The sequence below is a fragment of the Aethalodelphis obliquidens genome, unplaced genomic scaffold (genome assembly GCF_003676395.1).
Source record: "Aethalodelphis obliquidens isolate GAN/ISIS:26980383/991018 unplaced genomic scaffold, ASM367639v1 scaffold42, whole genome shotgun sequence".
Lineage (NCBI taxonomy): Eukaryota > Metazoa > Chordata > Mammalia > Artiodactyla > Delphinidae > Aethalodelphis > Aethalodelphis obliquidens.
The window spans coordinates 5,484,588-5,512,584 of record NW_020837986.1 but is presented as its reverse complement, the minus strand read 5'-3'; the positions used below and the strand labels follow the sequence as shown (position 1 = coordinate 5,512,584).

At 44.5% G+C, this 27,997-nt stretch overlaps 1 protein-coding gene and 1 long non-coding RNA gene across 5 annotated transcripts in view; one reads left to right on the top strand and one right to left on the bottom strand.

The window, feature by feature from the left end:
* Window positions 1-18,097, top strand: part of TOP1 (DNA topoisomerase I) — an 86,395-nt gene extending 68,298 nt beyond the window's left edge. For both annotated transcript variants that reach the window (XM_027078301.1, XM_027078302.1), the window contains 8 exons: window positions 7,714-7,857; window positions 8,799-8,984; window positions 10,066-10,134; window positions 10,677-10,791; window positions 12,088-12,215; window positions 15,301-15,395; window positions 15,617-15,766; window positions 16,798-18,097. In XM_027078301.1, coding sequence (XP_026934102.1) covers window positions 7,714-7,857; window positions 8,799-8,984; window positions 10,066-10,134; window positions 10,677-10,791; window positions 12,088-12,215; window positions 15,301-15,395; window positions 15,617-15,766; window positions 16,798-16,900 — 990 coding nt within the window. In that variant the 3' untranslated portion in view covers window positions 16,901-18,097. The remainder of the gene's footprint in view (window positions 1-7,713; window positions 7,858-8,798; window positions 8,985-10,065; window positions 10,135-10,676; window positions 10,792-12,087; window positions 12,216-15,300; window positions 15,396-15,616; window positions 15,767-16,797) is intronic.
* On the bottom strand, window positions 933-27,819 carry LOC113605190 (uncharacterized). Of its 3 annotated transcripts, none has more exons than XR_003427071.1 (3): window positions 27,635-27,819; window positions 24,202-26,408; window positions 933-3,605 (listed from the first exon to the last, which is right to left on the bottom strand). It is a non-coding gene; the product is annotated as an uncharacterized LOC113605190 (long non-coding RNA). The 3 variants fall into 3 exon arrangements; XR_003427072.1 differs by lacking the exon at window positions 933-3,605 and having other exon boundaries at window positions 22,301-24,317; window positions 26,195-26,408; XR_003427070.1 differs by lacking the exon at window positions 933-3,605 and having other exon boundaries at window positions 22,301-24,317; window positions 26,256-26,408.
* Between the last annotated feature and the right edge of the window lie 178 nt (window positions 27,820-27,997).

Sequence of the window (27,997 nt, the reverse complement as noted above, 5' to 3'; positions counted from 1 at the left end):
AGATAACTGCTGTGCACTGTAAGGATTTGTGCAGGTTTCTGAGTGATGGTTATGGTAGTAAACCTAGAAAGCCACCTAGATGTAGGCCCTGCCTAGAACCTTATACCCAGGACAGAGTGGCTCACTCTAGCAACTGGGTTGGGATCCTGAGTCATGAAAAATGGTTAAAGCTTTGGCAAGTGGTACTGTTGAGGGGAAAATAAATGTGATTTCTTAAGCTTTCTGTCAGTCCTCCTCGGTTATGTCCCACTCAGCAGAACAGATCTTCAGAGGTCGAGGTTTTGACAGCATGTTAAATGGTTTTTTAACTGCACTGCCAGCAGGAGAAGCATTCTCTTTTTAGATAAAAAATAGAAAGATACAAGTAACAGGGATTTTATTTTCAATGAAATATTTCAAATATACAAGAATAGAAATAATGAACACTTATATACCTACCATCTGGCTGTGTCAAACCTTAACGCCATGTCCTATTTCAGTTGCTTCATTTCATAAAAAGTATTCTGAAAACCATAGCTTGAAGCCCACTAGGTACCATTCATCTCTTTCCCTAGAGAATACTATATTGAATTTAATGTTTTCATTCTTGTGTGTATTTTTGTATTTTTACAGTGTATTATGTGTGCATGAACAATATGTAGTATTGTTTTACAAGGTTTGATTTTAAATTAGATATGTTATTGAGATCGTTCTGCAACTTATTTCACCCAGCTTTGGTGTTGAGATTTTATTATCTTGATATACATTTCTAATTTATCCATTTTATTTGCTACATGGTATTCTATTATATAAAAAATTATCTGGGGCTTCCCTGGTGGCGCAGTGGTTGGGAGTCCGCCTGCTGATGCAGGGGACATGGGTTCTTGCCCCGGTCCCGAAAGATCCCACATGCCGCAGAGTGGCTGGGCCCATGAGCCATGGCCGCGGAGCCTGCGCGTCCAGAGCCTGCGCGTCCGGAGCCTGTGCTCCGCAAAGGGAGAGGCCACAACAGTGAGAGGCCCACGTACCGCAAAAAAAAAAAATTATCTGTTCTCTTGTCAAGAGACACTTCGGGTTTACAGTCATTAGCTAATATAAATAGTGCTGGCATAAACACATTTTCCTTGTGTATACAGACGAAAATGTCCCTTAAAAATTCTTTATTAGATATTTCCAAATTGTTCTCTAAAGTACTTGAACGAGTTTACATCACCACCATCCTCCCAACATTGAGCACAGGTTTCTCTTTTTTCCATATGTTTCTAAGATTTTGCTTTTTATATTTGGATCTTTGATCCACTAGAATGTATTTTTGTGTATGGTGTGAGGTTGAGATCTAATGTATTTTTCCCAAATGCATAACCAGTTGTCCCAGAACAATTTAGTTGTGTTACCCCTCTGTCATATATCATATTTGTACACATATGTCATATTGTTTCTGGGCTCTCTGTCCTGTTTCATTTGTCTGTTTCTTCATCAGTAGCATACTGTCTCAACTACTGTAGCTTTATAAACTCTTACTATTGAGTCGGACAAGTTTCCTTCGTCTCATTCTTCAAAATTGTCTTGGCTCTCTGCTGTTCCACATTAATTCTGAGATAAATTTGTCAAGTTCTAATGAAGACGATTGAGACTTTTCTTATAAGATTGCATTGAAATTATAGATTAATAGGGAGAAAATATTGAGATTATTTTACTGAATCTTCCAATCCATGAACATGTTATACCTCTCTATTAATTCATATCTTTGAATATACCCTTCAATATTGTTTTGTAATTTTCTCCATAGAGGTATTACACATTTTTTTAAACTTTTCTTAGAGACCTTATAGTTTTTTGTGCTATTGAATAAGTATTTTTCGTTGTTACATTTTTGTTTGTTGTTACTGGAGTGGTAATGCTGTTGATTTTTTTAATATTGATCTTCTATCTGGCAACATTGCTGAACTCTTAAAGTGTCTGTGTCTTTTTGGAGTTTCTATATAGTGACACTATTTTTATATTTTTAAAAAAACAATCATCCATGAAACCTTAACTTCTCACTAGTCAGCTATTGTCACAGTCAAATACTTGATTAATTTCTGTACTCAGTACCTTCTCTCTGGGTTTACTTGTTGAAATACATCCTTTATCATTTATTTAGTGAGTTTCCATAGGTGGCAAATTTTTCTTTTATCTGAAAGTTTCTTTATCTTCGTTCTTATGATCTGTCTTTTCTCCAGTAAAGAATGCATCTTTATTATTGGCGATCTATGGTGTATCTAAATATACATATATTTTTAAAGATACTCAGACTAGACTTTCAATTTGAGGACAAAAGCATTTTTATTCTAGAAAACTCTCGGCCATTATTTCTTCCATAGCTTCTAGGCCATTCCTCTCATTTATTTGTCTCTTTAGGTCTGGTCTTCATTTTCAGGGGAGTTCTAGAGACTTACTTCTGTTCACTAATTCTCTTTTTGATTATATCCAATCTAAAGTTTATCACACCTATAATTTGTTTCAATTATTATTTTTGTTTTCAGGATTTCTAATTATTTTTATTTCATATTTACCTGATTTCATTTCATTTCATTTAAGACATGTGCTTATTTTATCATTCTTTTGTCCTTTTTAGTAGATGTTATATATATTTTTTTCTCTTGAAAGTCTTTGTTCTTTAAAATGTTACCTGAAGTGAATTCATGTACTAATTATTTTGTTGGCAGTTCTTCTAACCCATTTTCCTCATATATTTTGGAATTTGTTTGTAAACCCTTTTGAACGGGAAGTAGTTTTTGTCTGTGTATCATTCCCTTTTCCTCCTCTTTGCTCTCCACTTCTCTGCTCATACCTCCTGTCTTGGAGCGAGTCTTCTAACCCAGCTCAGCCCATGCTAACACAGCCCCTGGTTTCAGGTTGCCCCTTCTTGCATGGAGCACTTTCATTGCTACATGTTTGGAGTACAGTGATGATTAAAGCATGAATTCATTGACCTGATCTGACCCAAAAGTCTGTGAAGAGTAAGTTTTTGTCATAGAGGGTGAAGGGTGGTAACTGGTGGTTTTACTTCATGGAGGACTTTAGGTCCAGTTTATGGGAGGCTGCCACCATCATGGGGCTCTGCTGTACACCTTTCTGCTCAGCCTCCAGGGATTTCTCCTGAGATTCTTTGCTTGCTCTTGTATCTATATTTTGCTCATTCACTTCTTGCATGTAATACTGTTACACCTTTCTGCTCCATCTCTGCTCCTTCAAAAACTTTAACTCAAGCATGATATGACTTACAGATTTTTGACAATTTAAAAAATTTGGTTAGTCAAGGGTAAAAAAGCACAGCTGAAATGTGTCCCTTTGATGTACCCTGTCCTTGCCCCCTTTCTAGAAACTTGGATTGGTCTGCTTGTGGTCATAGCCAGCATTACACTACTTCTGGTCTCCCAGGTCATTGAAAGGATCAGGACTTCTGAGAGCCACAGTAACACATGCTGCAGTTACTGAAAAGATTGTCCTGAGCTCATTCACATCTTTATATACTCATCTTGGTTTGTTCCGCTTTTCCACCCAGGATTCCCGTTATACAGACATCTTCTTGCAAGTGTTTCCATTCCCTTCCTTTTCCACTCTGTACCTGGTGCCCGTATAATCTGAAATAGCAGGGAAATGACGGTCAGCTTTCTGGAACCTGTTTTCTCAACAAAACTCTCTGATCCCAGAAAAACCATGGATCGAGAGGTTGCAAAAGGACTGCTTATAGTAAGTTCTCAACTGCTAAGTCCAACCCCTGCCAAGCATTATCTGGTCTTGTAACCTGGGGAAGTAGGCCTTAGTAAAAGTAAGACTCTCAAACCAGCCTTAGCTTTATGAACAAAATTTATCATTTTTCTTTTAAATGAAGTACAGCAACCTTCAATATCACTGTTGCTATCACATTGCATTCAATCATACTAAGATATTCTCAGTGCCAAATACCCACTTCTATTTTTTCTCTCTTTAGGACCTAGGGGTTTCAAAGATGTATGTGTCTACAACCTTTTAAATGTAACCATCTGGGATTACAGGGCTGGATTGAAGGAAAATGTCTTTGTAAAACTTGCTAGTTTTGGGAAGCTCTGATTTTGGTGAGTTTTATTAGAAGGAGAAAATAAGACGTGCTTATTTTTTAAAAAATTACATTCTGAACCTGACTTCTTAGTATACAGTTCTAAATTTTTAAGTGTAAGAGCTAGAACATTCAAGCTTCTAGATGATAATCATGGTAGAACATCTTCATTACCTTAGATTTCTTAGGACACAAAATAAACACTAACAATAAGCAGTTGATACAGTGGACTTTATTAAAAATAAAAACTTATGTTCAACACAGGACACTGCTAAGATAATAAATATACAAGTAACAGACTGGGAGAAAACATTTGCAACATGTATATCTGACAAAAGACTTGTATCTCAAATATACAAAGAATTCCTATCCCTCAATAATAAAAAGAAAAAACATCCCCATAAAAAAGAGCAAAAGACAGACAGATGCTTTAGAAGGTAGAGGATTGGCCAGTAAAAAAGCACATGAAAGAGTACTCAGCATCACCAGTTATCAGTGGAATGCAGATTTAAACCACAATAAGATACTAATTCCAGTTCTAGGTAATGTTGCTGCAAATAAAATGAAAACATATGTCCACAAAAAGACCTATACAACAATGTTCATAATGCTATATTTATGCTAGTCTAAAACTGGAAACATCCCAGGGGTCCATCATCAGAATAAACACAGTGTAGTATAGTCAAACACATTAGAGATAGTCATGGAATATACCAGCAAGGTAAAAGGAGTGAACTGCTGATAAATACAACATGGATGAATCTTTAAAACACATTGAGCAGCCAGACATGAGAATCTAAACTTTATGATTCCACTTAAATAATATTCTAGATTAGTCAAAGCTAATCTATGATAATAGAAATCAGATTAAAAGATCAGTGGTTGCTTGGTTGGTGATCAACTGGGAAGGGTCATAAGGGAACTTTCTGGAATGACAAATACTCTCTAACTTGATGGGGTGTAGGTTACATGGGTTACGGATGGTCAAAACTGATCTAACTGTATACTTAAATCTGCATAACGTAAAATCTTTTTAGAAGATTTACTCAGAGTGAAAGGTTGAATAGGAAGTATTGGAAGGAAAAATACTACTTTTATCTGAAAAGAATTTGAATCTATAAAGAACTCTACAAATCAATAATAAGACAAACATATTTAAGAATGGGCATGTATGGAAAGCTGGTTGGATTTTATTTTTAAACATAGTATAAACACATAGGGCCAGTTTATTGTCTTTTGTTTAAATTATGTATGTGTGGGGTTCAGATTGCTGTTCACTCTCTGGATTCTGTTTAGGGAAACTGAAGGGCACAGGGATATGCATACTTCTTAGAGGCCAGCCCTCTCCTTTTAGACCTAGACAAGGTGGCTCTTCCCACCACCCCCATCTCTGTGTCCTTATTTGAGAGAATCCTGGATCCTTGTGCCAGGAGCCTAGCCAACCTGTGAAGAAAATCTGGTCTTGTGGTTATCCCGTGAATGACTTACTTGTTAGGTTTTCTAAACTTTGTTTCACTGGTATGACTAAGGAATGAGCAAGTGTAACCCTACTGGACTTCGAAGACTCAGACTCAGGTTTTGGTAGGCCTGTGTGTATCAGAATGATGGGAGAGAGCTCACTTCTGAGCTGGAGACTGTACTGTTGAAGATGAGCCTTTCGTGTCCCGTCTTTTGTGTGTGTGTATATAAGAATGATTGTCAGGGAGATTTATTACTGACTTGAGATTTATTACTTACATGAGGAAAGTTTCTACCGCACCTTTTTCTTATTTGCCCTCGTTTTTTTCCTTTTTTAAGATGTGTAATTGCTTTTTTTTTTTTGATTGCGTTGGGTCTTTGTTGCTGCCCACGGGCTTTTCTCTAGTTGCGGTGAGCAGGGGCTACTCTTCGTTGCGGTGCACGGGCTTCTAATTTCAGTGGCTTCTCTTCTTGTGGAGTGCGGGCTCTAGGGCATGCAGGCTTCAGTAGTTATGGCACACGGACTCAGCAGTTGTGGCACACGGACTTAGTTGCTCCGCAGCATGTGGGATCTTCCCAGACCAGAGATCAAACCCGTGTCCCCTGCATCGGCAGGCAGATTCTTAACTACTGTGCCATCAGGGAAGTCCTATTTGCCCTCTTAAATGTCAGAATGTACTTAGAAAAACCAGAGAGAAGTTTTCAGCTTCCCATTGACAGTATATAGAACAAGCATATACAACTAGTCCACACACAGTTGTGGGAGAGTGCTGATGACTCATTAGCGTAGCTTTCATTTCTGAATGTTAGGAGCTAGAAGCAGAAGACGTTTCTTTCTTTCTTCTTCCCTTCCCTTTCTCCCTTTCTTTCTCTCCCTCTCTCTCTCTTCCTTGAGTCTTCTTTGCTGTGCATGGGCTTTCTCTAGTTGCGGCGAGTAGGGGCTACTCTTCGTTGTGGTGCACGGGCTTCTCATCGTGGTGGCTTCTCTTGTTGCGGAGCACGGGCTGTAGGCTTGCAGGCTCAGTAGTTGTGGCTCGTGGGCTCTAGAGTACTGGCTCAGTAGTTGTGGCGCACCAGCTTAGTTGCTCCACGGCACGTGGGATCTTCCCGGACCAGGGCTCAAACCCGTGTCCCCTGCATTGACAGGCGGGTTCTTAACCACTGTGCCACCAGGGAAGCCCCAGAAGACATTTCTTGCTCCATGTGCCCCACACACCTGCGTGCTCAGAAGGCCAGGTACCTTGACTGCAGTTCTTATGCCTCAAAGACCACATGTCTATGTCATAGGTAGAAATCACTGCAACTCTCTTCGGTTGTTGGCTGGGGGAACTAAGAGCCGAGATTCTTGAGTTCTCAAATTCTTTCCCTGTGTTCATGTCATATAGTCTGTTTCAGGCCTTGTAATATTCCCTGGCCCTTTTGGATTTCTTGGATTTTCTTTATTTTCCTTCCTTTCCTTTCTCACTTGACATTATTATCAGTCCTTGCTTGTGAACCTTTTTTCATTCAACAAGGTAACAGAAATCTTTTTCCATCACTGTTGATTAGATTGTCTTTTCACACCCTTTTTAAAACCTTTCATTGGCTTTAGAATCAATTTTTAAACCTGCCACTAAAAGCTCTGTTAAAAAAATGTCTTCCCAATAACACTGTTTCCCTCAGTCTCATTAAGAATACTTTTAAATGCAGAAGTTAGAAAATGGTGAATAATTATAGCTGTTCCTGGAAGTCACTGTGTTCCTTAGTAATTACATGTTGTTATCTTTGGTTCTGCTTCCTTGACAGTTCCATCAAATTGTGAATGATTGTCTTGAATTTAATGAAATTCAGTCCTAGCAGAAAACTGTTGTTGGGTCACAGATTCAGCAGCAAAGCTGTGATGCTGATGTGGGAATAGGGATGTTTATACCCTTTGTGTTGACAGAAGTTAATTTTGGGGACATGTCATGTGGGCTTTTCTTAAGAACATAAACATTTCACAAAATGAAAGCCAGAGGCTTTCTTAGCAATCAGACAAGAGCCAGTTCTGCTTGTCAGGGAAATGGGACAGCGTGAGTTCTCATCAGGTATATGCCTTGCTTAACTGAAGCTCAAGTTCCTTCTCTTTGGTTCAGAGCTCTGAACTTGGATATTCAGTGTCTGTCTTTACTCCACCGTCCCTAAGCAATCCACCTTTGGCGCTGGGTCTTTTGCAGGGTGAGAAAGACTGGCAGAAATATGAGACTGCTCGGCGGCTGAAGAAGTGTGTGGACAAGATCCGGAACCAGTACCGGGAAGACTGGAAGTCCAAAGAGATGAAAGTCCGGCAGAGAGCTGTAGCTCTGTACTTCATCGACAAGGTGAGAGCATCTTCCCGTCACGTCGTCTACCATGTTCATCTTAACGAAGATGTGGGAAGCATTTACTCCTCCAGGCCCTGTGCTATAAGTACTGCTGGAGAGGCAGTGATAGCCCAGACATCTGTGGTCCTGCTCACCTGATCTCTGGTCCAGTAAGGAAGGTAGAAGTGGAGAGAGAGGTGTTCAGTGTCTGATGCTGTCTAGATACAGTCTGCCTAATAGGAGGATCTTCATGAATCTGAATGTGCCAGAAATACTGACACTTTCAAACTCTTTCTGACAATGCACCACCCCCCCAAATTTTATTTTATATCACAACCCAACACATAAATATGTTTGTGTGTAACTGAAACAAATGTTGCACAAAATAATGCTTAGCCTTTCTATGAGCAGTGAATTCTGATGTTTTTTACTCTTTCTTGTTTTTAAACAGGATGGTTATAATCCTTAAAATTGGTTAAATAATCTGCCAATGTATCACAACTACAGTTTAGAAGTCAGTGCTTTGAAGATCAGTTTCTCAGCACTCTTTTGGAAGAAAAAGATTTCTTATTTTCCCCGGTTTTGCACTGAGTATATTTATTTTAACACAAGTTCTTATTGTCTTAAAAATTAAGCAAAATTACGAGACTAGCTTTTTGAGTCTGATTGCTGAGAGTTTAAAATATGTTCTTTCCTCTATCCCCATTTGAAAGGACAAGAGTAAACAGAAGCTTAGATTTCTGGGAAAGTTTAATATCCCTTGACGATCCACACTTCATTTTATAAGGGAAGAAGCAACAATGCAGATCTGGAATTCCCAGGCCTTGCAAACTGATGCTCTGTCCCTGAAGAGAATTGGGAGGCTTCTGGTTTTGGTTTCCTACAGAGCCTGTGATGTTGACGTTTCTTCATTCATGCTTACCTTTTTTTTTTTTTTCCATTCTCTCATCCCTGGGCAGCTTGCTCTACGAGCAGGCAATGAGAAGGAGGAAGGAGAAACAGCGGACACTGTGGGTTGCTGCTCACTTCGTGTGGAGCACATCAATCTGCACCCAGAGTTGGATGGTCAGGAATACGTGGTAGAGTTTGACTTCCTGGGAAAGGACTCAATCAGATACTATAACAAAGTCCCCGTTGAGAAACGAGTAAGTTAATGTGGCCTGAGCTCCCTGGCCTGTTTTTTCATTCATTCATTCAACAAGCATTTGTTGAGTGCTTTTTCTGTGCTCTGTGCTTTGCTGAACACTAGAAGAAATGGCTTGAAAGAGAGTGGAGAGGTATTGTTTGGTGTCCTGTGTACCTCCTTTTAGTCCCTGCCCCTCACCCCATGCTACTTTACTGGAATGAGGGGCCATCTCCTGTGGCAGCATTCAACAGAGAATGCTATAGAGAGTTGGCCCTCACAATGAACTGCACATTAGGTTTATCCCATCACACTGTTTTAATGATCTAACCACACTTCAGTATTCCCTGGTCATGTTGCAAATTTGTCATTTTCGTAGCATTGCTCAACTTTCCCCCAACTCCTCATTCAGCAAAAAGGTGGCCCTTGAGTCCCCAGATCTCTGAGCCCATAGCTGAAGAGGGTGCTGCAGCACCACGGTCCGCCAGAAGTACTGGGCTTGAACTGGAGACCTTACAGAGTGCAGTACCCCAGTAGTCCAGCCCTTCAGCAGTCTGATGTTTCATCAGTAATTAGGTTTTGCTGGCTGTGGAAATGTTTCAGATTAAACAAAGCTAAAGAGATCTGACAGTTAAATGTAATATTTGAGTTTAGGTTGGATTCCATACTGGGGAGGTAAAGAACATCATTGGGTCAGCTGACAAAATTGGAATATGGACAATAGATTGGATAAAAATGTGTCAGTATAAATTTATAAAGCTGAGAAGTACTGTGTGTATATAAGGGAATATCTCTATTCTTAGGAAACACACTGAAGTATTCAAGGGTAAAGGGCCATAATTATGTAAGTACCCAGAAATGGTTCCAAACGAATAATTGTGTATATACACACATAAATGTGGAAAGGAAATGAGTGTACGTGTGCACTGCACAAATAGGAAATGAGGTAAAATATTAATGGTAGGTGGATCTGGGTTAAGGATATGGGTGTTTCTTTGTGCTCTGTGGGGTTGGTTTGTTTGTTTGCAAGTTTTAAGTTGCAGTTATTTCCAAAGTAGAGGTTTCAAAAATAATAATAATTAGGCTCTGCTTATTTCTTTTAGGTTTTTAAGAACTTACAACTATTTATGGAGAACAAACAGCCTGAGGATGATCTTTTTGATAGACTCAATGTGAGTGGGTAAACTGCACTGGGTTGAAGAGGGGTCCAGCCAGAGCCTCCCAAGGTCCTAAAGGAGAGGTCTGCCTGGGAGTGACTGGGGCTCTCCCCTCGGCCTGTCCTGGGGCACCCTGTATACTCTCCCTTCCTCAGGCACACAGCAAATCCATGGCCGAAGCCCTGGGATGGGGTGGACGAACCCTGCCTGTTACCCTCTGGCTCCTGCAGAGCCTTCCCTTGGCTGGATGCTTAGCCACCTGTGCTAGAGACCCAAGACCTGTCCCTGAAGTCTTATTGGGGAAGATCTTAATAGGGAAGGATACAGTTGCTTTATTGGCCTGCTTAAGATTGAAGTGTGCTTCTTTGGGAGGTACATGCAACTCTGTATTCTGGAATTCTTCTCCCATTTCCTAACTTCCCACTGGCAGGACAGTAAACTTGGCAAGGTGTAACTGCACTGGCATAAATTTCCTGGAGCTTGCCAGAAGGGCCAGGGTGGTATTTATGGCTTTTACCTAAATCCCAACATCCTCTTCGTTGCTTTGTCTCCTCCAGACTGGTATTCTAAATAAACATCTTCAGGATCTCATGGAGGGCTTGACAGCGAAGGTGTTCCGTACATACAACGCCTCCATCACGCTACAGCAGCAGCTAAAGGAACTCACAGCTCGTAAGTACTGCCTGACCAGATAGGGCCCATGGCCTTAGCGATGATGACCACTAGATCCTAGATCTGTTCTACTTATCCTCCTTGACATTGTGACTGGAAACTTTTTCCCTCCATACCTCTAATAGAGGGCTAAGGCTTAGATGTATAAACAGATCAGTGCTGTTTCCCCTATTCCTACTCTAGCTTCTAGAATAGTTTTATGAAATGCTGACAGGGGCTTTCTGTCTGCTCTGATAATGCCTGCATTTTGTGTTTTATATCTATGTTATTTAAAAGCTCATAGAATGAAGATAAAGTGCTATGATGTTCTGTTAAATTGGAGAGAGTAAGGCTGTCATGGTTACTAAAACAGCATAGGAGCAAATCCTTTCCCTGAGGTTTCTTTTTTTCCCTCTTAAGAGTTGGTAGTATTCGGGACTTCGCTGGTGGTCCAGTGGTTAAGAATCCACCTTCCAATGCAGGGGATGTGGGTTCGATCCCTGGTCGGGGAACTAAGATCCTACATACTGCAGGGCAACTAAGCTCACGTGCTCTAGAGCCCACGCGCCACAACTAGAGAGCCCGCATGCTGCAACTACTAAGCCCACGTGCTGCAACTACTAAGCCCACGTGCTGCCACAAAAGATCCTGCATGTCACAATGAAGATCCTGCATGCCGCAACTAAGACCCGACACAGCCAAATAAATAGATAACTAAATAAGTATAAAAGAAAAAAAAGAGTAGGTAGTGTCCTCCTAAAAACTAGCTGCAGAAAGTATCACCAAGATCCACAAGCTTTTTTTCCTCTGGAGCCTAGTCACTGCTGAATTTCCACTGTCCTCTAGAAATATGTCAAATGGTATTAGAAAATGGTATTCAAAAAGCCAAAGATGGGTATGTTGAGGGTCAGTATTTTAGGGTGGGGCAAAGAATGCTATATGACACAAGTAAAAACATTTCTTAGACGACACTTTGTATTTTTCTTTCTGAAAGATATAGTGCCTTGTGGTTTTAAAATGTAAAATTTCTGGTCCCTTCATTTTACCCTCCTCTACAGGCTCTTTCTGTCCCAATTCCCATATTTTCTTCAGGCTATTTTGGGTGGTTAGATGGGGGAGATGGGCACTGAGGCAAGCAGATGATTCTCTTGACTCTCAGATTTTGACCTTGTGCCTTGTGGGAACCTGAATTGATCATCTGAGTGAGATGAGGACCAGTAAAACCTTTACGTGAGGATAAAGCGCCGGGGAAGGGACATTGTGTGTTCTCTCTTCTTATACAGATGGACTCTTATTACCATGTTTCTTTCTTTACAGCTGATGAGAACATCCCAGCAAAGATACTATCTTATAACCGTGCCAACCGAGCCGTTGCAATTCTTTGTAACCATCAGAGGGCACCACCAAAAACTTTTGAGAAGTCCATGATGAACTTGCAATCTAAGGTATTTTGGATGTGGATGGTGGGGTAGCAAAATGAAGAGAAGCATGTCTGCTATGGGCATTTATACTCCACCCTTCTGGGTTGGGATATCAGAAAGGTTCATGCTAAATAAATGGAAATTTGGTAGTAACTATTGCTGATCAAGATACTGAATATCAGGTACTCATTGTTCAGCAAGTCTTTATTCTGTGTTGAGAAGGTAAATTTGATGTACCCTCTTTGAAATACTGCTAATTATTGTCCTTATACATGAGGATAATGGATATAAAGATAGTCTTCACAATTCCTTTCCACAGCCCAGAAATACAACTATTTCCAAATTATATTGTTTTAAATTGAAGATGATGAAACAATATTTAATTTCCCCCTAATCCTAGCACAACTATTTTTATTTCTGCACATTCCACATGAATCATATTTTTATATAGCTCATCATCAAACATCTGTTGAATACAGGCTGTGTGCCAGAGCTGCTGCCCTAGAGGGAGAGGGTGATGTGCAAACAACTAGACACTGTTCCTCTTCCAGGTGCCTCTCTCCTTCCTCCAGCTCTGCCTGGTACTGAGCTTTTAAGCGGCAAGGCACTTAACATTTGATGATGTGCATTTCTGTGTTACCAATGGCTACATAACTAATCCATTCTAATGTATTAATCCACAATGAGAATTTGTAGATATTTCACTACAAAGCAGACACATGGGTTACAAAGTAAACCAATTATCTTGAAATATGTTTACCAAAAAGTCTGATACAGTAATAGATGTCCTTCCTTATTAATTTATTAAGTTAGATCTTAGGTGGGTCTGATAATTACTATAAATGTCAAGGTAGTCATGAATATAAATGATACTTTGATTTCTGCAGCAATATGAAAATATATGAACTAGCTATGGGTGATAAAGTCATAGATACTACTGATATTACTGTGTTCAATTGCCCACACTCAAAACTGAAGAAGAAATGATGAGTTTCAACTAGAGGTTAATTAAACTACAGATTGATTCTTTTCCATCTGCGTTCACAGCATACTGTACTTGAACAACTGGAGTTTAAAAACTACTGCTGTAGAGTGAGGCTGCATACATATTCTGAGGCCCAGGGTGTTTTCCTTCTGTTGAAATTTCTTCCAGATAGATACCCAGCTGTAGTACATATGGGTCAGAAGACACACATAACCTGCAGTTCATGCTACAGATGCCATCTGGCTTTCCTGAAGGGATGCACACATCCACAGTAAATACATGTGTGTCCACAGACATCTCAAATCCTTGGATCATGTGACTGGCAGGCAAAGAACCTGTACAGACCGCCCATCCTAGCAGCTCTGTTAATGGCAGTCATCTGGTGCCGTTTACTCTCCTCATGCTGTCATTTCAAGCCAGAAGTAAAAGCATGACTCTTCAGGTGGTATTTACCTAATTCAGGAGACCCCTCCCTGGAGCATGAGGAGGCCTTTTGTTGGTCTCACTCTGGAACCACTGTTTGGGCACCCAGGCTGCCTGCCAGACGAGCCCTCTAAGCACAGGAACCATCTCCTGTGTGCCCACAAAGCAAACACATGCCCCTGTTTGCCAAGTGAATCAATGGAGTCTTTGATGCTTTGAGAGAATTCAACATAGCCTGCCAATTTAGCATTCACAGAAATGGTTAAAAGATTGTGGTTTGTTGCATTTCTGGCCTAAGAATCTGGCTAGTGGTGTCTGTGATGCTTTTGTGTCAGTTCCTTCAGCTTGACTTTGGACAACATAGATGTTGGAAGTAAGCCATTCATAGTAAACATATTTAATGATTCTCTCACAATGGTGACCTCTGTTTCCAGTCTTAGCTGTGCGTGTAAATCTAACAGACAATTCCAGGCTGAGAGCAACAGCTCAGTGTGTATGAGTCAGGCATGTATTTACTCGGCAGAGGTTCCCTTGACCTTACAGGTTAGCAAGGTAGTAACAGGTCAGGGGCTCTCCTGCTCCCAGCAGTGTGAGCTCACTGCTTTGGGGCTCTAACTCCACAGTGTTGTTTAAGTAAGAAGAACTTAGGGCTTCCCTGGTGGCGCAGTGGTTGAGAGTCCGCCTGCCGATGTAGGGGACACGGGTTCATGCCCCAGTCCGGGAAGATCCCACATGCCGCGGAGGGGCTGGGCCCGTGAGCCATGGCCGCTGAGCCTGCGCTCCGCAACAGGAGAGGTCACAACAGTGAGAGGCCCGCGTACCGCAAAAAAAAAAAAAAGAACTTAGAACTGGTTCTTTCAAGCAAGAAAGACTGGAACTGCCTTTGTCTCTTCCTTTAAAGACTGGGTCCCCATGAGATTTCATTTGAAAAAAGAGCTCCACAGCTAAAAAAGTTTTCAAATCTGCTTTGGGTGATGACCATTTTAATTTCCTTCCCATCTCAGTTTTCTCTCCTTTTAAAAACAGAATGCCAAAGCCAGGCCATGCCATGTATTGGCTTGGAACAGACTAAGCTGAGCTCTTTGGCTTCCTGGGTACCTTTTAATTGCCATTTTCTAGTCCCTCGGATATTCTCTTCAGTGCATCCTTCTTTCTTGAGAAGTTGGCAGCTCCTTCCCAGAGTGCTGGTAGAATCTGAGGAATGAGCTGCGCTCAGTAGATGCAAGGACCCTATCTCAGCTTCATAAAGAGTATCTCCTGCAGTTGTATTCTTAGAATGGAAGCGACAACCTGGCACGAGAGCCATTTGATAAACAGCTCTCACCTGTAGCCCTCCTCTCCCAGTATCTAAAACCGAAGTGTTCTCTGACTGTAAGATTAGCACCCACATTCCCAGTCCCAGTGGGTTCTTTTCCCTGAGCTTCTGGATTAATGGGGGCCCTGGGTCACTGCCTATAAAACCCTCATTTCTTCAAGGGTGACTGAAGAACGTAAATGGCCAAGTAGCATTTGAATTCAGCACCCGCTGCACATCTACTCTGTGCCTTCAGGAAGCCACCCCTAGTTGTTTTGACCTGGCAAACCACCAAGACAGCCTGCCTGGTGTAGACAACTTCTAGGTTTCATCCTCTCTTGAGGAGCCCTTCTTTGTATTCTCTGGGCTTACTTTATTCCTAAATCTTATTATTCTTCCCCACCCAGATTGATGCCAAGAAGGAACAGCTAGCAGATGCCCGGAGAGACCTGAAAAGTGCTAAGGCTGATGCCAAGGTCCTTAAGGATGCAAAAACCAAGAAGTACGTGCCTGGTGTGATACAAAGCTGGGGGTTGTTGTGAGAGAAAAAAGGGCGGAGCATCAGCCAGAGGCCCTAGCCTTTCTAGGGTTTCTGAGTGATGTCTTTTAGAAACCTCTGTACCTGGGGCTTTTCTGCCTTTACTGTCCCTGGATGGCACCATGGGGTTGCAGTGCTCTTGTCCAGAGGCCAGGCCTGGCTCTTGATGACTTCCTTTCTTCCAGGGTGGTAGAGTCAAAGAAGAAGGCTGTGCAGAGACTGGAGGAGCAGTTGATGAAGCTTGAAGTACAAGCCACAGACCGAGAGGAGAATAAACAAATTGCTTTGGGAACCTCCAAACTCAATTATCTGGACCCAAGGATCAGCGTGGCTTGGTAAGCACCGCACCCTTCTTGAACTCCACCTGCTGGCTTGAGAAGGGTGATGGGGGTTCCAAGAGCGTTGTCAGCTTTCACATGCAGTTCCTACGCTGCACACTTAGAGTCCTCTGGGAAACCTCTGTCTTCTGCTGTGCCCACTACAAATGCATTGGAACATCCTGGATGGTCCTCAATGGTCAACACTGTTACACCATCTTGGAGTGTGTTTGTTTGTTAATGCAGGTATGGTCCCTACCCCTAATGGAACTTTAGGACAAGAATGGAGACTCTTAGTCCTTATTGAAGGAAAAATACAGAAGAGCCCACCCATCTACCTACACTTTAACTTTTCAATAACATTTTTTTTTCTTTACAAGTGAAGGAAGTAAGGTATGGACAAGGAGAAAAAAAAAATGAGAATACAGATCTGAGAAACCTATGCAAAGAGTTTGTGCTACTGTTTGCTTGTTTCCCTGTACCACTGCCCCGCCCCGGCCCCAATTTCCAAAATAAATGGCTTTTTTGGAAGATGCTTATTAGTTAACTTGAGTTATTATTAGCTTCTGGGCCTAGGAGGAGCAGTCATCTCCTGTGGCCCTGCTCCTCTGGGCCAGGGGTTCCAGCAAGCTCTTGTATCCTTTCGACTCTTTTTGCCCTGTTTAGTGCTAGAGGTTTGGTTAGCTTGACAGGCAATAGACTGCAGTGGTTAAGAGCATGGACTCTGGAGCCAGACGGCTTGGGTTCGCTTTTCAGCTCCATTTTAACTAGCTGCATGAGAATGAAAGCAAATTACCTAACTTCTCTGCCTTAGTTTTTCATCTGTACCTTTTTCATTTGTACATCTATAATAGCATCTACTTTAGAAGTCTTTGTCAAGATTAAATGAGTTAAGCACATGAAGCTCTAAGAAACATGTCTGGTACCTTATTAACTCTCATTCTCACCAGACGGATGTGAAGAAGGTGGCACATCCAAGCTTCAGCCTTGGGTCTGGCCCGTTGTTCCCTGAGACACACTAATCCCCGTTCTTTCTCCCTTGTCTGCAGGTGCAAGAAGTGGGGGGTCCCAATTGAGAAAATTTACAACAAAACCCAGCGGGAGAAGTTTGCCTGGGCCATCGACATGGCTGACGAGGACTACGAGTTCTAGCCTGTCTTGAGGGGCAGGAAACAGTTCTGTGAAAAGGAACAGTGTGGTTTGGGGCAGATGGATAAACTGTGAGCCTCGATTGCCCTTGCACCTGAGGGAAAGGGGCAGCAAGTCTTAACAAAGCAACATCTTTGAGAAAAGATAAACCTGGAAATATTATAAGGGAGAGCTGAGCCAGTTGTCCTATGGACAACTTATTTAAAAATATTTCAGATATCAAAATTCTAGCTGTATGATTTGTTTTGAATTTTGTTTTTATTTTCAAGGGGTCAAGTGGATGGGAATTTGTCAGAGTTCTGCCAGACAAATTCACTGTTTCACTGAAACATTTGGATTCTCTTAGCTACTGTATATGAAGTCCGATTATATTGGTGCGTTTTTACAGTTAGGGTTTTGCAATAACTTCTATATTTTAATAGAAATGAGTTCCTAAACTCCCGTCTCCCCCATTTCAGGAATTTAAAATTAAGTAGAACAAAAACCCAGCGCACCTGTTAGAGTTGTCACTATCTATTGTCATGGGAATCAGTTTTCATTAAACTTGAAGCAGTCGTGACATCGGCAGTGTTTTGGTTCAGACACCTGTTCACAGAAAAGCATGATGGGAAAATATTTCCTGACTTGAGTGTTCCTTTTTAAATGTGAATTTTTATTTCTTTTTAATTATTTTAAAATATTTAAACCTTTTTCTTGATCTTAAAGATCGTGTAGATTGGGGCTGGGGAGGGATGAGAGGGGGTGAGCGAGTCTAAGGATAATGAAATAATCAGTGACTGAAACCATTTTCCCATCATCCTTTGTTCTGAACATTCTCTGTGCCCTTTCAGATACCCATCTTTTTCATTTTAAACCCCAGTCTTTCACTTGAAAGATTTTATTGTATAAAAAGTTCCACAGGTCAAAAATTTAGAGGAAAATGAGTATTTGGTCCAAAAAAGGAAAAATAATCAAGATTTTAGGGCTTTTATTTTTTCTTTTGTAATTGTGTAAAAAATGGAAAAAAAAACACATAAAAAGCAGAATTTTAATGTGAAGACATTTTTTGCTATAATCATTAGTTTTAGAGGCATTGTTAGTTTAGCGTGTGTGCAGAGTCCATTTCCCACATCTTTCCTCAAGTATCTTCTATTTTTATCATGAATTCCCTTTTAATCAACTGTAGGTTATTTAAAATAAATTCCTACAACTTAACGGAAACTTGGTGTCTGCCTCTTTGTAACCCAGGGCCCCAGGCCAGAATGGAGCTCTGGGGCTGGGACTTGGAGTGGGATGTGGTCTGCCTGCTCCAGTGATGCCTTCCTCCCCAGGAGCTGGGGGCTGGGCCAGGCCTGGAAGGGGCTGCATCTGTCCTGCTGCCGTGGGTGTGGGTCACAGAGGAGGGAGCCAGAGTCCACATCCTTAGAAAAAGGCAGACCCAGGAAGTGAGGGCGAGTACAGAAAATCTACAAGAACAGGTGGGGTGCAAGAACTATATTTGGAGCATAGGGTAGGTTTATTGAGCAAGACGGAGCAAGTGTATTCAGGAGACAGATTTTGGAACACTTTCCATGTGTGCTGGCAAGAAGCAGTAGGAGCTTCTTTGGGTTTGCTTATGTGGCTAAGGTTACTGTTAGGATGGCAGGAATGAAGGGTACTAAGCCAATCAGAACACTGGATCCCAGAAGCGCTCTCCCAGATGGAATGAAGACTTCTTTTGTTGATTGAAAGAGGGAGTGGTCTGTGACCACTTCTCTGTGCTCTAGTACCTGAGCTGGCCAGGGTCCCTACAAAAATTGTTTTTCCATTCATCCTAGGTTACAGCTAAGTCTGGAATTAGGTTGAAAGGTGAGGTCTCCTGGTCAAATGGAGTCAGGGGGGCAGGAAGGCCAAAGTGGTCAGAACTGGTCCCTTAGCTAGCCAGCAGGCACAGGTGTACTCTGGGAGGAGAGCCATCTCCCTGATGGTCTCTGAACTTCCTGGGGCTGGGCCCACTGCAGAGAATCCTGAGGGGTCCTTGGCAGCCTGTATGTCACTGGCCAGTGAGGGAGGCAGCATTCACCCCAGGAAATAAAGGAGGTTATGTAGCCACCATTGCTTTGGAGCAAGAGATTGCAGCCAGGCATTTTTGAATTCTATGGTTCTGGGGCAGCTAGACCACTGAATGTAAGGAATAGTAACAAGAGAGGCTCGTCCAGTGCCTTATCAATACACTTCAGCAGGACCTGCCACAACCAGAGGACAAACCTTGGACCACAACTAGAAACCGGGGACAGGCGGCCTTACAGGCAGATTTTACTGATGAGCACAAACTTGTGCCCACCTTTCCTGGCAAGGACCTTCCTTCTGCTGAGGGCAGGTGCAGGGCAACTAGATACTGGTCAAGAATGGTTGTGAAGGACATCCTGCGTGGTGGCAACAAGGCTGAGAGAGCAAGCCAGAGAATGGGAAGCTGACCTGGCCACTGCAATGAGGGAAGAGTCTAGACAGGTAGGTGAGGGCCAGGTATGAAGGGCCCCGAAGGATGCTTGAACACGGAGTCAGGAGACCACCCCTTCCTATTCATCTGGCAGGTAGGTTCCCTCCTCCCACTTCCAGCCTCATCTGGGAGCAGAGGCCAGATGTGCAGGGTCTGACCCACTCCCTCCTGTCAGGCTCCTCCATGATGCTAGAGTCCAGCTGTGGGCAAAGGGAGACCGCTTCCACACGCTACCACAGCCAGACATCCGGGTGCTTGCTTGCCTCCGCCCTCACCCGCCACGTCTGGTCAGCCCGTCCGTTCTCCCTGTCAAGTCTACCTCAGGCCTCTCCCACATTTAAAAAAAAAACAACAAAAAAAAAACGAGAAAAGAAACCACAACTCCCAACCCTTTCCAGCCACCACCCCCTCCCTCTCTCTGTTTCACAAGCACCTGGAATGAGTCATCTCTACCACCCGGTCACTCCCCCACCCACTGCAACTAGCTTCTGCCCCATCTTGCCTCCAGTTCCCCCTCCACTCGGACCACAATCACCCATGAATGAACGACCAAACCACTAAATGGGCTCTGCTTCTGCATCTTATTTAAACTCACTGTGGCACTGGACACTTGACCACTTTTTTTTAATTACTATTGATACATATCATAAATCCACCCATTCCAACTGTACAATGATTTTTAGTAACTTGAGTGAGTGGTGTAGCCATCACCATAAATCAGTTTTAGAACTTCTTCCCCCCAGTAAGATCCCTCATGCCCACATACAGTTAATCCCCATTCCCACCTCCAGCCTCCACTAATCTACTTTCTCTATAGATCTGTCTTTCCTGGACATCTCACATAAATGGAATCATACAACGTGTGACCACTCCCTTAAAGCACTTCTCTCGGGTTTCCATGGTGCCACCCTCTCCTGATTTTACCCCTCCCTCTCAGGCTGTTGCTTCTGTTTCCTCCTCTATCAGGTCCTTAACTGCTGTGGTTCTCTTCTCAGCCTAGCTGATTTCATTCACACTTGAACACGATGACCTCCACATCATTTCCTCCAGCCTAGACCCCCTTCCTGAGCTCCAGACACATACTGCACTGCCAACTACGTCTCAGTGGGGATGTCCGTGTTCAATCTCAAGTCTGTAGAACCGAGCTCAGTACCTACCACTCCAAGCCCACTGCGCCTGGTTTCACATCTCAGGGAAAGGCACCACCATCCACTCTGTCCCCCAACTGGAACCTAGGGCAGCCATCATCCTTCACATCTTTCTCTCACTTCCACAACCAGTAAATCACCAACTCTGATATCACCTCCTAAATACCACATACACCAAATATAGGTATTTCCTCCACAGAAAACTTAAAAAAAATTTTTTTTTTCTTCTGAGAAAAGTGTTTACTTATATTTCAGTCCTTACAAAATCCCTCATATATTGCGTTATTCTCTCAACTGTTTCGAACCGAAAAGCACTTTCTGGAGAAAACACATTATCCTGAAATGACCTCAGTCAAGCTAGTTTTGGATGATTATAAGTAGTCCCTTGACAAAACGAGTAAACAAGGAGGCAAAGAAATTTACCACAGACGTGGTAATTATTTCTCACAATCCCAAGTATTACGTGTAAACAGGCCTCTTCAAGATCACTTTAAATAGCAAAACGGTGTTGATTTTTTCAGGTTTGAAAATGCTACTGCAGTTATGTATGTATGTTTTTAAAGAGTCTTTTAGAAAAACACTGAAATATTTATAGATAACATTATAGAGCTAAGATCTGTGTCAAAATTATATGGAAGGGGTTAGCGGGTAGAGTCTGGCACAAAACAAGAGTGGCCACCAGTTCATAATTAAAGCTGGCTGATGCTATCCTGTCTCCATTTATATATATTTGAAATTTTCTGTAACATTTTTAAAGCAATACAGTTTAAGTGGTGATTATATAGATCATTAATATATATCTATGGGAGAAATGAAAAGAAACCTGTTTTAATGTTATACAAAAAGGTAATTATGCTGAGGTTAACATTTCTAGTGACAGTATCACATACTGATTCAAAAAGTATTTTCTCTGCAACAACACAGATGAATCTCAAAAACATTATGCTGAACATAGACCCAAGGGTACATACTCTATGATTCCATTCACATTTGAAATTTTAGAACTCACATAACTAATCTGTAGTGACAGAAAGTAGACAGTGATTGCCGGCTGGGGGCAGGGGAGATTGACTGTAAAAGGACACCCAAACACTTTTTGGGGTGATGGAAATGTTCTATGACTTAACTGGGTGGAGGGCACATGAGGGTATACATTTGTCAAAGCTCACCAAACTTTACACTTAAAATGGGTGCATTCTGGGCTTCCCTGGTGGCGCAGTGGTTGAGAGTCCGCCTGCCGATGCAGGGGACGTGGGTTCATGCCCCGGTCCGGGAAGATCCCACGTGCCGCAGAGCGGCTGGGCCCGTGAGCCATGGCCGCTGGGCCTGCGCATCCGGAGCCTGTGCTCCGCAACGGGAGAGGCCACAACAGTGAGAGGCCCGCGTACCGCAAAAAAAAAAAAAAAAAGTGTGCATTTTAGTCTATGTAAGTTATTCCTTATTAAAGCTGATTTTTCAAAAGTGCTCTTTCTCAACTGAGAAGGAAGATGACGTGCTTTCAGAAATTATACTAGATGACTCAAAAAGTGGCTTTAATGGCGACAACTATATAGAAGTCAAAGATTCATGTAAAGAGGGACTTCCCTGGTGGCTCAGTGGTTAAGAATCTGCCTGCTGATGCAGGGGACACAGGTTCGAGCCCTGGTCCGGGAGGATCCCACACGCTGCGGAGCAGCTAAGCCCACGCGCCACAACTACTGAAGCCCGCGCGCCTAGAGCCCATGCTCCACAAGAGAAGCCACCGCAATGAGAAGCCTGCGCACCGCAATGAAGAGTAGCCCCCACTCGCCACAGCTAGAGAAAGCCCACGTGCAGCAATGAAGACCCAACACAGCCAAAAATGAAATAAATAAAATAAATTTAAAAGATAAATAACTAAAATATGTAACTAAATAAACTTATATGTGGACATCTGAATCATGCATCTCTAAAAATATTTATCAATACATTTTAGTTGCAAAAATAGCCACAAAACACCTGGAGTGTGACCTTATTGTGAAAACAGGTGACTGACTGTCTTATATTTAGAGCTGCCATATCTTAAGGCATACCCCTCACTTTGCTCTGTCCCCACAGCCACCAACAGGTCTAGTAAGGTCAGCTGTCCCTTCCCAGTGCTCCAGGGGCCCTTATCACACTAAATTGTCATCTGTTGACAAACGTCTGTTGGCATTTCTCTCTCCACTACTGGAGTGGGAACTCAGTCTGATTCATTCTGTCTCAGTGCTATAGAGGAGGCATCAGGAGTGTTTGTTGGAAGAAGGGAAGAAAAGGTGGAAAAACAGCAGGTCCGGCCTGGCCTGTGCCAGTGGCTAGCAAGGGCACTCCCCTTCTCTGCCTGCAGCGAAGCAGTTACAGTATCCCTGCCACCTCCCTGAAGAAGGGACATCTGGAGTCCAGCTCTCCTGCCTCAACATCTGGGTCCCATTAGAGGAGCCCATCAGCAAAGGGGAAGCAGGGTCTGCAGAGAGAGCAGAGTCCTGGCCTGGTTTCCCCCTGAGGGACAGAAAACACGAGGCTCTGGAGAGTACCTCCCAGGTGAGCAGAATAAGACAGAAAAAGTGTGAGGCCCAATGACTAAGGTGGAGCCAATGGATGGATACTGGGGATGAGAGCTCAAAAGACAAGACCGCAGGTTGTGGGATGGAGTTCAAAGTGCACTAAGGTGAATGCTTATTAAGTACCAGCTGTATGCTTAGGAGCAGGCTGGCTGACTCAGATGCTGGAGAAGGGCTGGTCAGACATCTAACATAAGAAACTACTGAGTAACAATTTTAAAAAGTTTAAAGAAAAGGGATAAAGTTTCATGCATGGATCAGATTTGATGCTGCAAGTCTATAAATCTGCCTACCTTCAACTGTGGAAGGGGCTTCACTAAGCTATATTTTTATACCTTCTATATTCACTCGAGGTCATTACAAGGAACAATGAAAACTGTGTCGGCATTTGCTGTTAATCTGCTGAGAACATTCTCCACTATTTCAATCAAATAAGTGTCCACTTGAGAAACTTCTTTTATAACTTAAACCCAGGAAAATTTTTCTCCCCCAAGGAATCAATTATCAGAATAGAAGGAGTTTTTGCTTTGGCTACCAGGAAGCTCAGCCAACATTCAATTCTCAATCACAGCCGCCATGTTAACCCATATTAACCAAATTACATTCCTCCTTCGGGTAACAGCATATCCCATTTCTACAGTACAATATTTTTGCCTTTTAAGAAATGTTTCAAGTACTTAGAAGACTAGAAAGAAGACATCTGTGATGGGCACAGTGATGTGCCACTCAGATTCCCCTTCAAGGAAGCACTTGTTTCCGGGAAACCTGTCAGCTCCCTAAGACCACCGTGGCTGCAGACAGCTGTCTGGCCAAGGCTGTGCTCTTCCCAAGACAGCCCACATTCAATGGCTTATTGAGGTGCTGCAGCAGAGCTCCCTGGGGGGCTGGCTGAGGCTGTCGCCAGGCCTGAATCACAGCTTAACTTCTCCCTGCGTCCCCTCCTGTTTCCTTCCCTCCCTTCCACAGTGTTGATCCCAAGGGCACTCCCTAAAAAATGTTCTGCACACTAACCTCTGACACAAAGCCTGCTTCCCAAAGAACCCAGCCTGTAACAGCATTTAACCAAATAACTGAAAACAGAAAACACATCAGGTATGGGTATTAAGGAAGGGGTAAGAAAACACAATAAAATGTTCATACCTACATGGAAGGCAACACAGCATGGACTCTGGATGGGTTTGAATCCCATCTCTGCCACCTCTTAGCTATGTGTCCACGAGTATGCCTCTCAACCTCTCCATGCCTCAATTTTTTTTCTGTGAAATGGGGATAATGAGAGAACTTATCTCAGTGCTGTAATGAAGAGTAAATGAGCCAAGGGGGTAAAGCAGTTATACTACATGCCAAGTGCTGTTCTAAGTGTTTGCTAAATAAACATCTGTGGGGTCAGGCCCACAAGGCCAAAGGGGCAACTCGGCTGGGACTCCCCCCCAAACTCCAGGCACAGGTACTGGCATAGCCGGAGCATGCTGAAGCATGAGTGTTGACAGAAATAGGCCCAAGCCGGGCTAGCTTTGGTGATGTCATCTGTGTGGGCCTTGCGTGGGTGCTGGGCTGCTCCCTCCCAGCCAGCGCAGCTGCAGGCACTGCCAGTAACACCCACGTACCCATATATATGCTGAGCTGGGGGAAGCCCATACCAGTCACACCCTCTGCACACCCTGCTTTTCCTGAACCTACTTTGGTGGAGGGAGGCACCTGAGACTGGGATGCTGGCTCAGAAGTCCCAGGAAAAAATGGGGCCCTGCTTCCTGATTAAGAGCCTGGCACTAGACTGAAAACTTGAGATCCTGTTGGCAGGGATTTCTGGAGCCCCCGGAGGCCCGGACCCAGAGGCAAAAGTAAAAGCAAAAGCAAGGAAGCATGGGCTACATGTCGGGAAGCTCTCAGAAAATGGAAAAACGGAAATTTTTAAAAAGCATCACCACCCACAGGCTGCCCAAGTTGGCCCAAGAAGTAAATGAGGGCTGCAGCACTTAGGAGGCCTCCTGGAAAAACGGATTAGATCAGATAAGCAGGGAGGGGCCCAGTCAGCCCCAACCTGTCTTCCTGGCCTCATCACCTCCCGTGTTCCCTCTCATTTAGTAAACTCTAGCCCTCTTTCTATTCCTAAACTTACTAAGCTCTTTCTGGTCTCAGGGCCTTTGTACATGCTGTTACCTCTGCCTGGAAAGTACTTTCCTCCAACCCACCTCTAATAATTCACCCAGCCATCTCCTCACATCCTTTAGGCCTCTGCTGATGTCTTCTTGTCTACTAGATCTCAAGTAAGTCTCCCTAATGTTTTAGCTCATAGTCCTCTGTTCTTTTTCTCCATAGCCTCCATGATAATTGTCCCTACATAACAAAGTGTTTATCTAATGTCTGTGAATTCCCGGGGCGCTGGTGCTGAGTTTCTCTTGTTCTCCTGACTCATGGTTCCGACACCTAGCACAGAGAAGCTCAAGGCCGCAGACAGGGGCAAGCACCACTTCAAGCCCCAGCAAGCCCAAACCACACGCTGCGAGCACTCAAGTTCTGCACTCAGGTTTCCTGTGCCCAGGGCCAGCCACTCCCAGAGCCAGCCACCCCCAGGGCCTCCCCTCACCCTTGCTGATTAGCCAGCTAGCCTCCGTGTCCACTGTCCACTGACCACCAGCACCTACTGAAGCCAGTGGCTTTCCTGTGAGGCAGAAAATGCATGGCATCAGACAGATTTGGGTTCAAATCCCCATTTGTTAGTTATGTGGCCTTGGGGCAAGCTGTAGAACTTCTCTGAATCTGTTTCTTATCAGTAAATTGGGAACAATCATCCCTGATTAGAGTAATTATGAGGATCAGGTGTGATAACATGTTGTAAACCTTGTAATGCTGGGCCGGGCATTGGGTCAACTTTCATTCCCTCCCTCCTACTTTAAAGGCCTGTCACTAGGTGGCAGCCCATCTCAGCCACTCCACCTCCCCTTGGGTAGCTGAATCCTACTAGCACAAACACCTCAACTGCAGGCTGAATTCTCAGCTCCTTGGGGGTTGCACTTGAGGGGATCAAAACACACACACACACACACATGCAAGACAAAGTCAGAGGTAGCCCCAGACACTAGTCACCACCCAGATGGGGGGAAAGCCCGAACACACACGTATATGTACTCACACATTCCTGGAAGCCTGGATCTTTCTCTAGCATCAGCTGAGTGCTCTGCTGAGCCTCTTACCTCTGACGTGCAGTACGTTGTCCTGCTCTGTCTGGCTCTGCCTGGCTCAACATCCGTCAGACAGGCTCCACTGTGACCGCAGGTGTCTTTAGTTTGGGCGGTGTTCTGTGACAGGGGCAGCTAGATTTCAGGGGTGAGTCTAGGGAGTGGCTGCTGGAAGACAAAGAGTGGGAATTATTCAAATAACCAACAAAAGGCCTTGTGGCTGGAGAATGGAGTGAAGGGGAGGTGGTGAGAGATGAAATGGGTGAGAAAGGGGCCAGACCACATAAGACCTGCTGGGCCAGGTAGGGAGAGTGGATTTTGTGTGCCGTGGGAAGTTATGAATGGTTTGAGGCTGGAGGTAGGGAATCATGATTTAATTTCATTTTAAAGACTAGAGCATAGAGAATAGATCCAGGCAAGACCAAGGAGGCTAAAGAGTCTGTCTGAGAGAAGTTGGGCCTTGAGCTCGTGGGTGGAGCGGAGATATCCCAAGGTAGAGTGAACTGGACTTGATGGATTGCTGTGGGGTTTAGGCAGAGAGAGGAATCAAGGGTATCTCCAATGGTTTTGGCCCAAGCATCTTAGAGGAGTTTAATGCCACGTTCTGAGAATGTGAAGGCTATGGGAGAAGCAATTTGAAGAGGGAGGTGAGATGTCTGTGTTACGTGGGGACGTGGAGCAGGTAGTTGGATGTGGGGGAGATACAGCTTTGGCACTAGGGTGCCTGGGTTTGGCGGGGGAGGGGGGACGGGGGGTGACGCCATGGGAAGGGTCAGGTCGCCTTGGGAACTGACTCAGGACCCACCGCAGAGGAAGAGAAGCTTCTGGAGGTCGAAAGGCAGCGGCCAGAGAGGTAGGAGGAAAACAGGGGTAGTCGGGCCGGGAAAACCAAAGCTCCGGAGAGCATCTGCAGGAGGGGCGCAGTGAGGTAGGGCCTGAGCCCGCGTCTTGCCGCGTGGAGACGCAGCGTGCGGTGAGGAAAACACTGGTCCAGGCAAGGGACAGAGGCGAAGACCGCTGGAGGACTTGCAGTGGATGCTCAGGCCTGGGGTACTACTCCGAATAACGGGACCCCCCCAAGGCCACACTGGCCACTGGGCCGGGACAAACGTGGGTCCAACAATCTTAGGAGCTGCCCGCGGGCCGGCCCTGGGCGGCCAGAGGGGAAAGACGGGACAGGCCGGCTGTCCGTCAGAGCCTGACGACCAATCCGCAGGAGGCCCCGCCCCCGCCCCTCCCCAGAGATGGAGCTCGGAGGACCCGCCTCCGCCGCCGCCGCCGCCGCCGCCGCCGCCGGTGTGAGGCGAAGCGGCCTGGCCTGGTTCCCTCCGCTGGGCAGCCCGCCCAGGTACTGGGTTTGGCTGGCGGGCCCGGGGGGCGCTCCGCACCCTCACCTCTCCTCCCGGTCGCTGCGCGGGCGGCGCTCCGGAAGCGGGCTTGAGGGAACTGCTGCGGCCGGGCCTGTGCGGGACAGTGGGCTGGGCAGCCGGCGTGTGCGACTGACGGCCGGGTCGGCGCGAGGCTGCCGCGCGTGACGGGGCCGGCCGTGGCCGCCAGGCTGTGTCCGGGGCCGCGTGAGGTAGCTCTGCGGGACGGAGGGACTGGCAGGTCGACCGCGGCGGCGCGCGCGCCCCCAGCCGGGGCCTGTCCGGGGGTCGCGGGGCGCAGGCGCGGCGGCGGGCGACGGGCGGGGGTCCTCCCCACGGGCGCGCGGGCGCCTTTGTTCCAGGCGCGCGGGCCGAGGCGGGGCCTGCAGG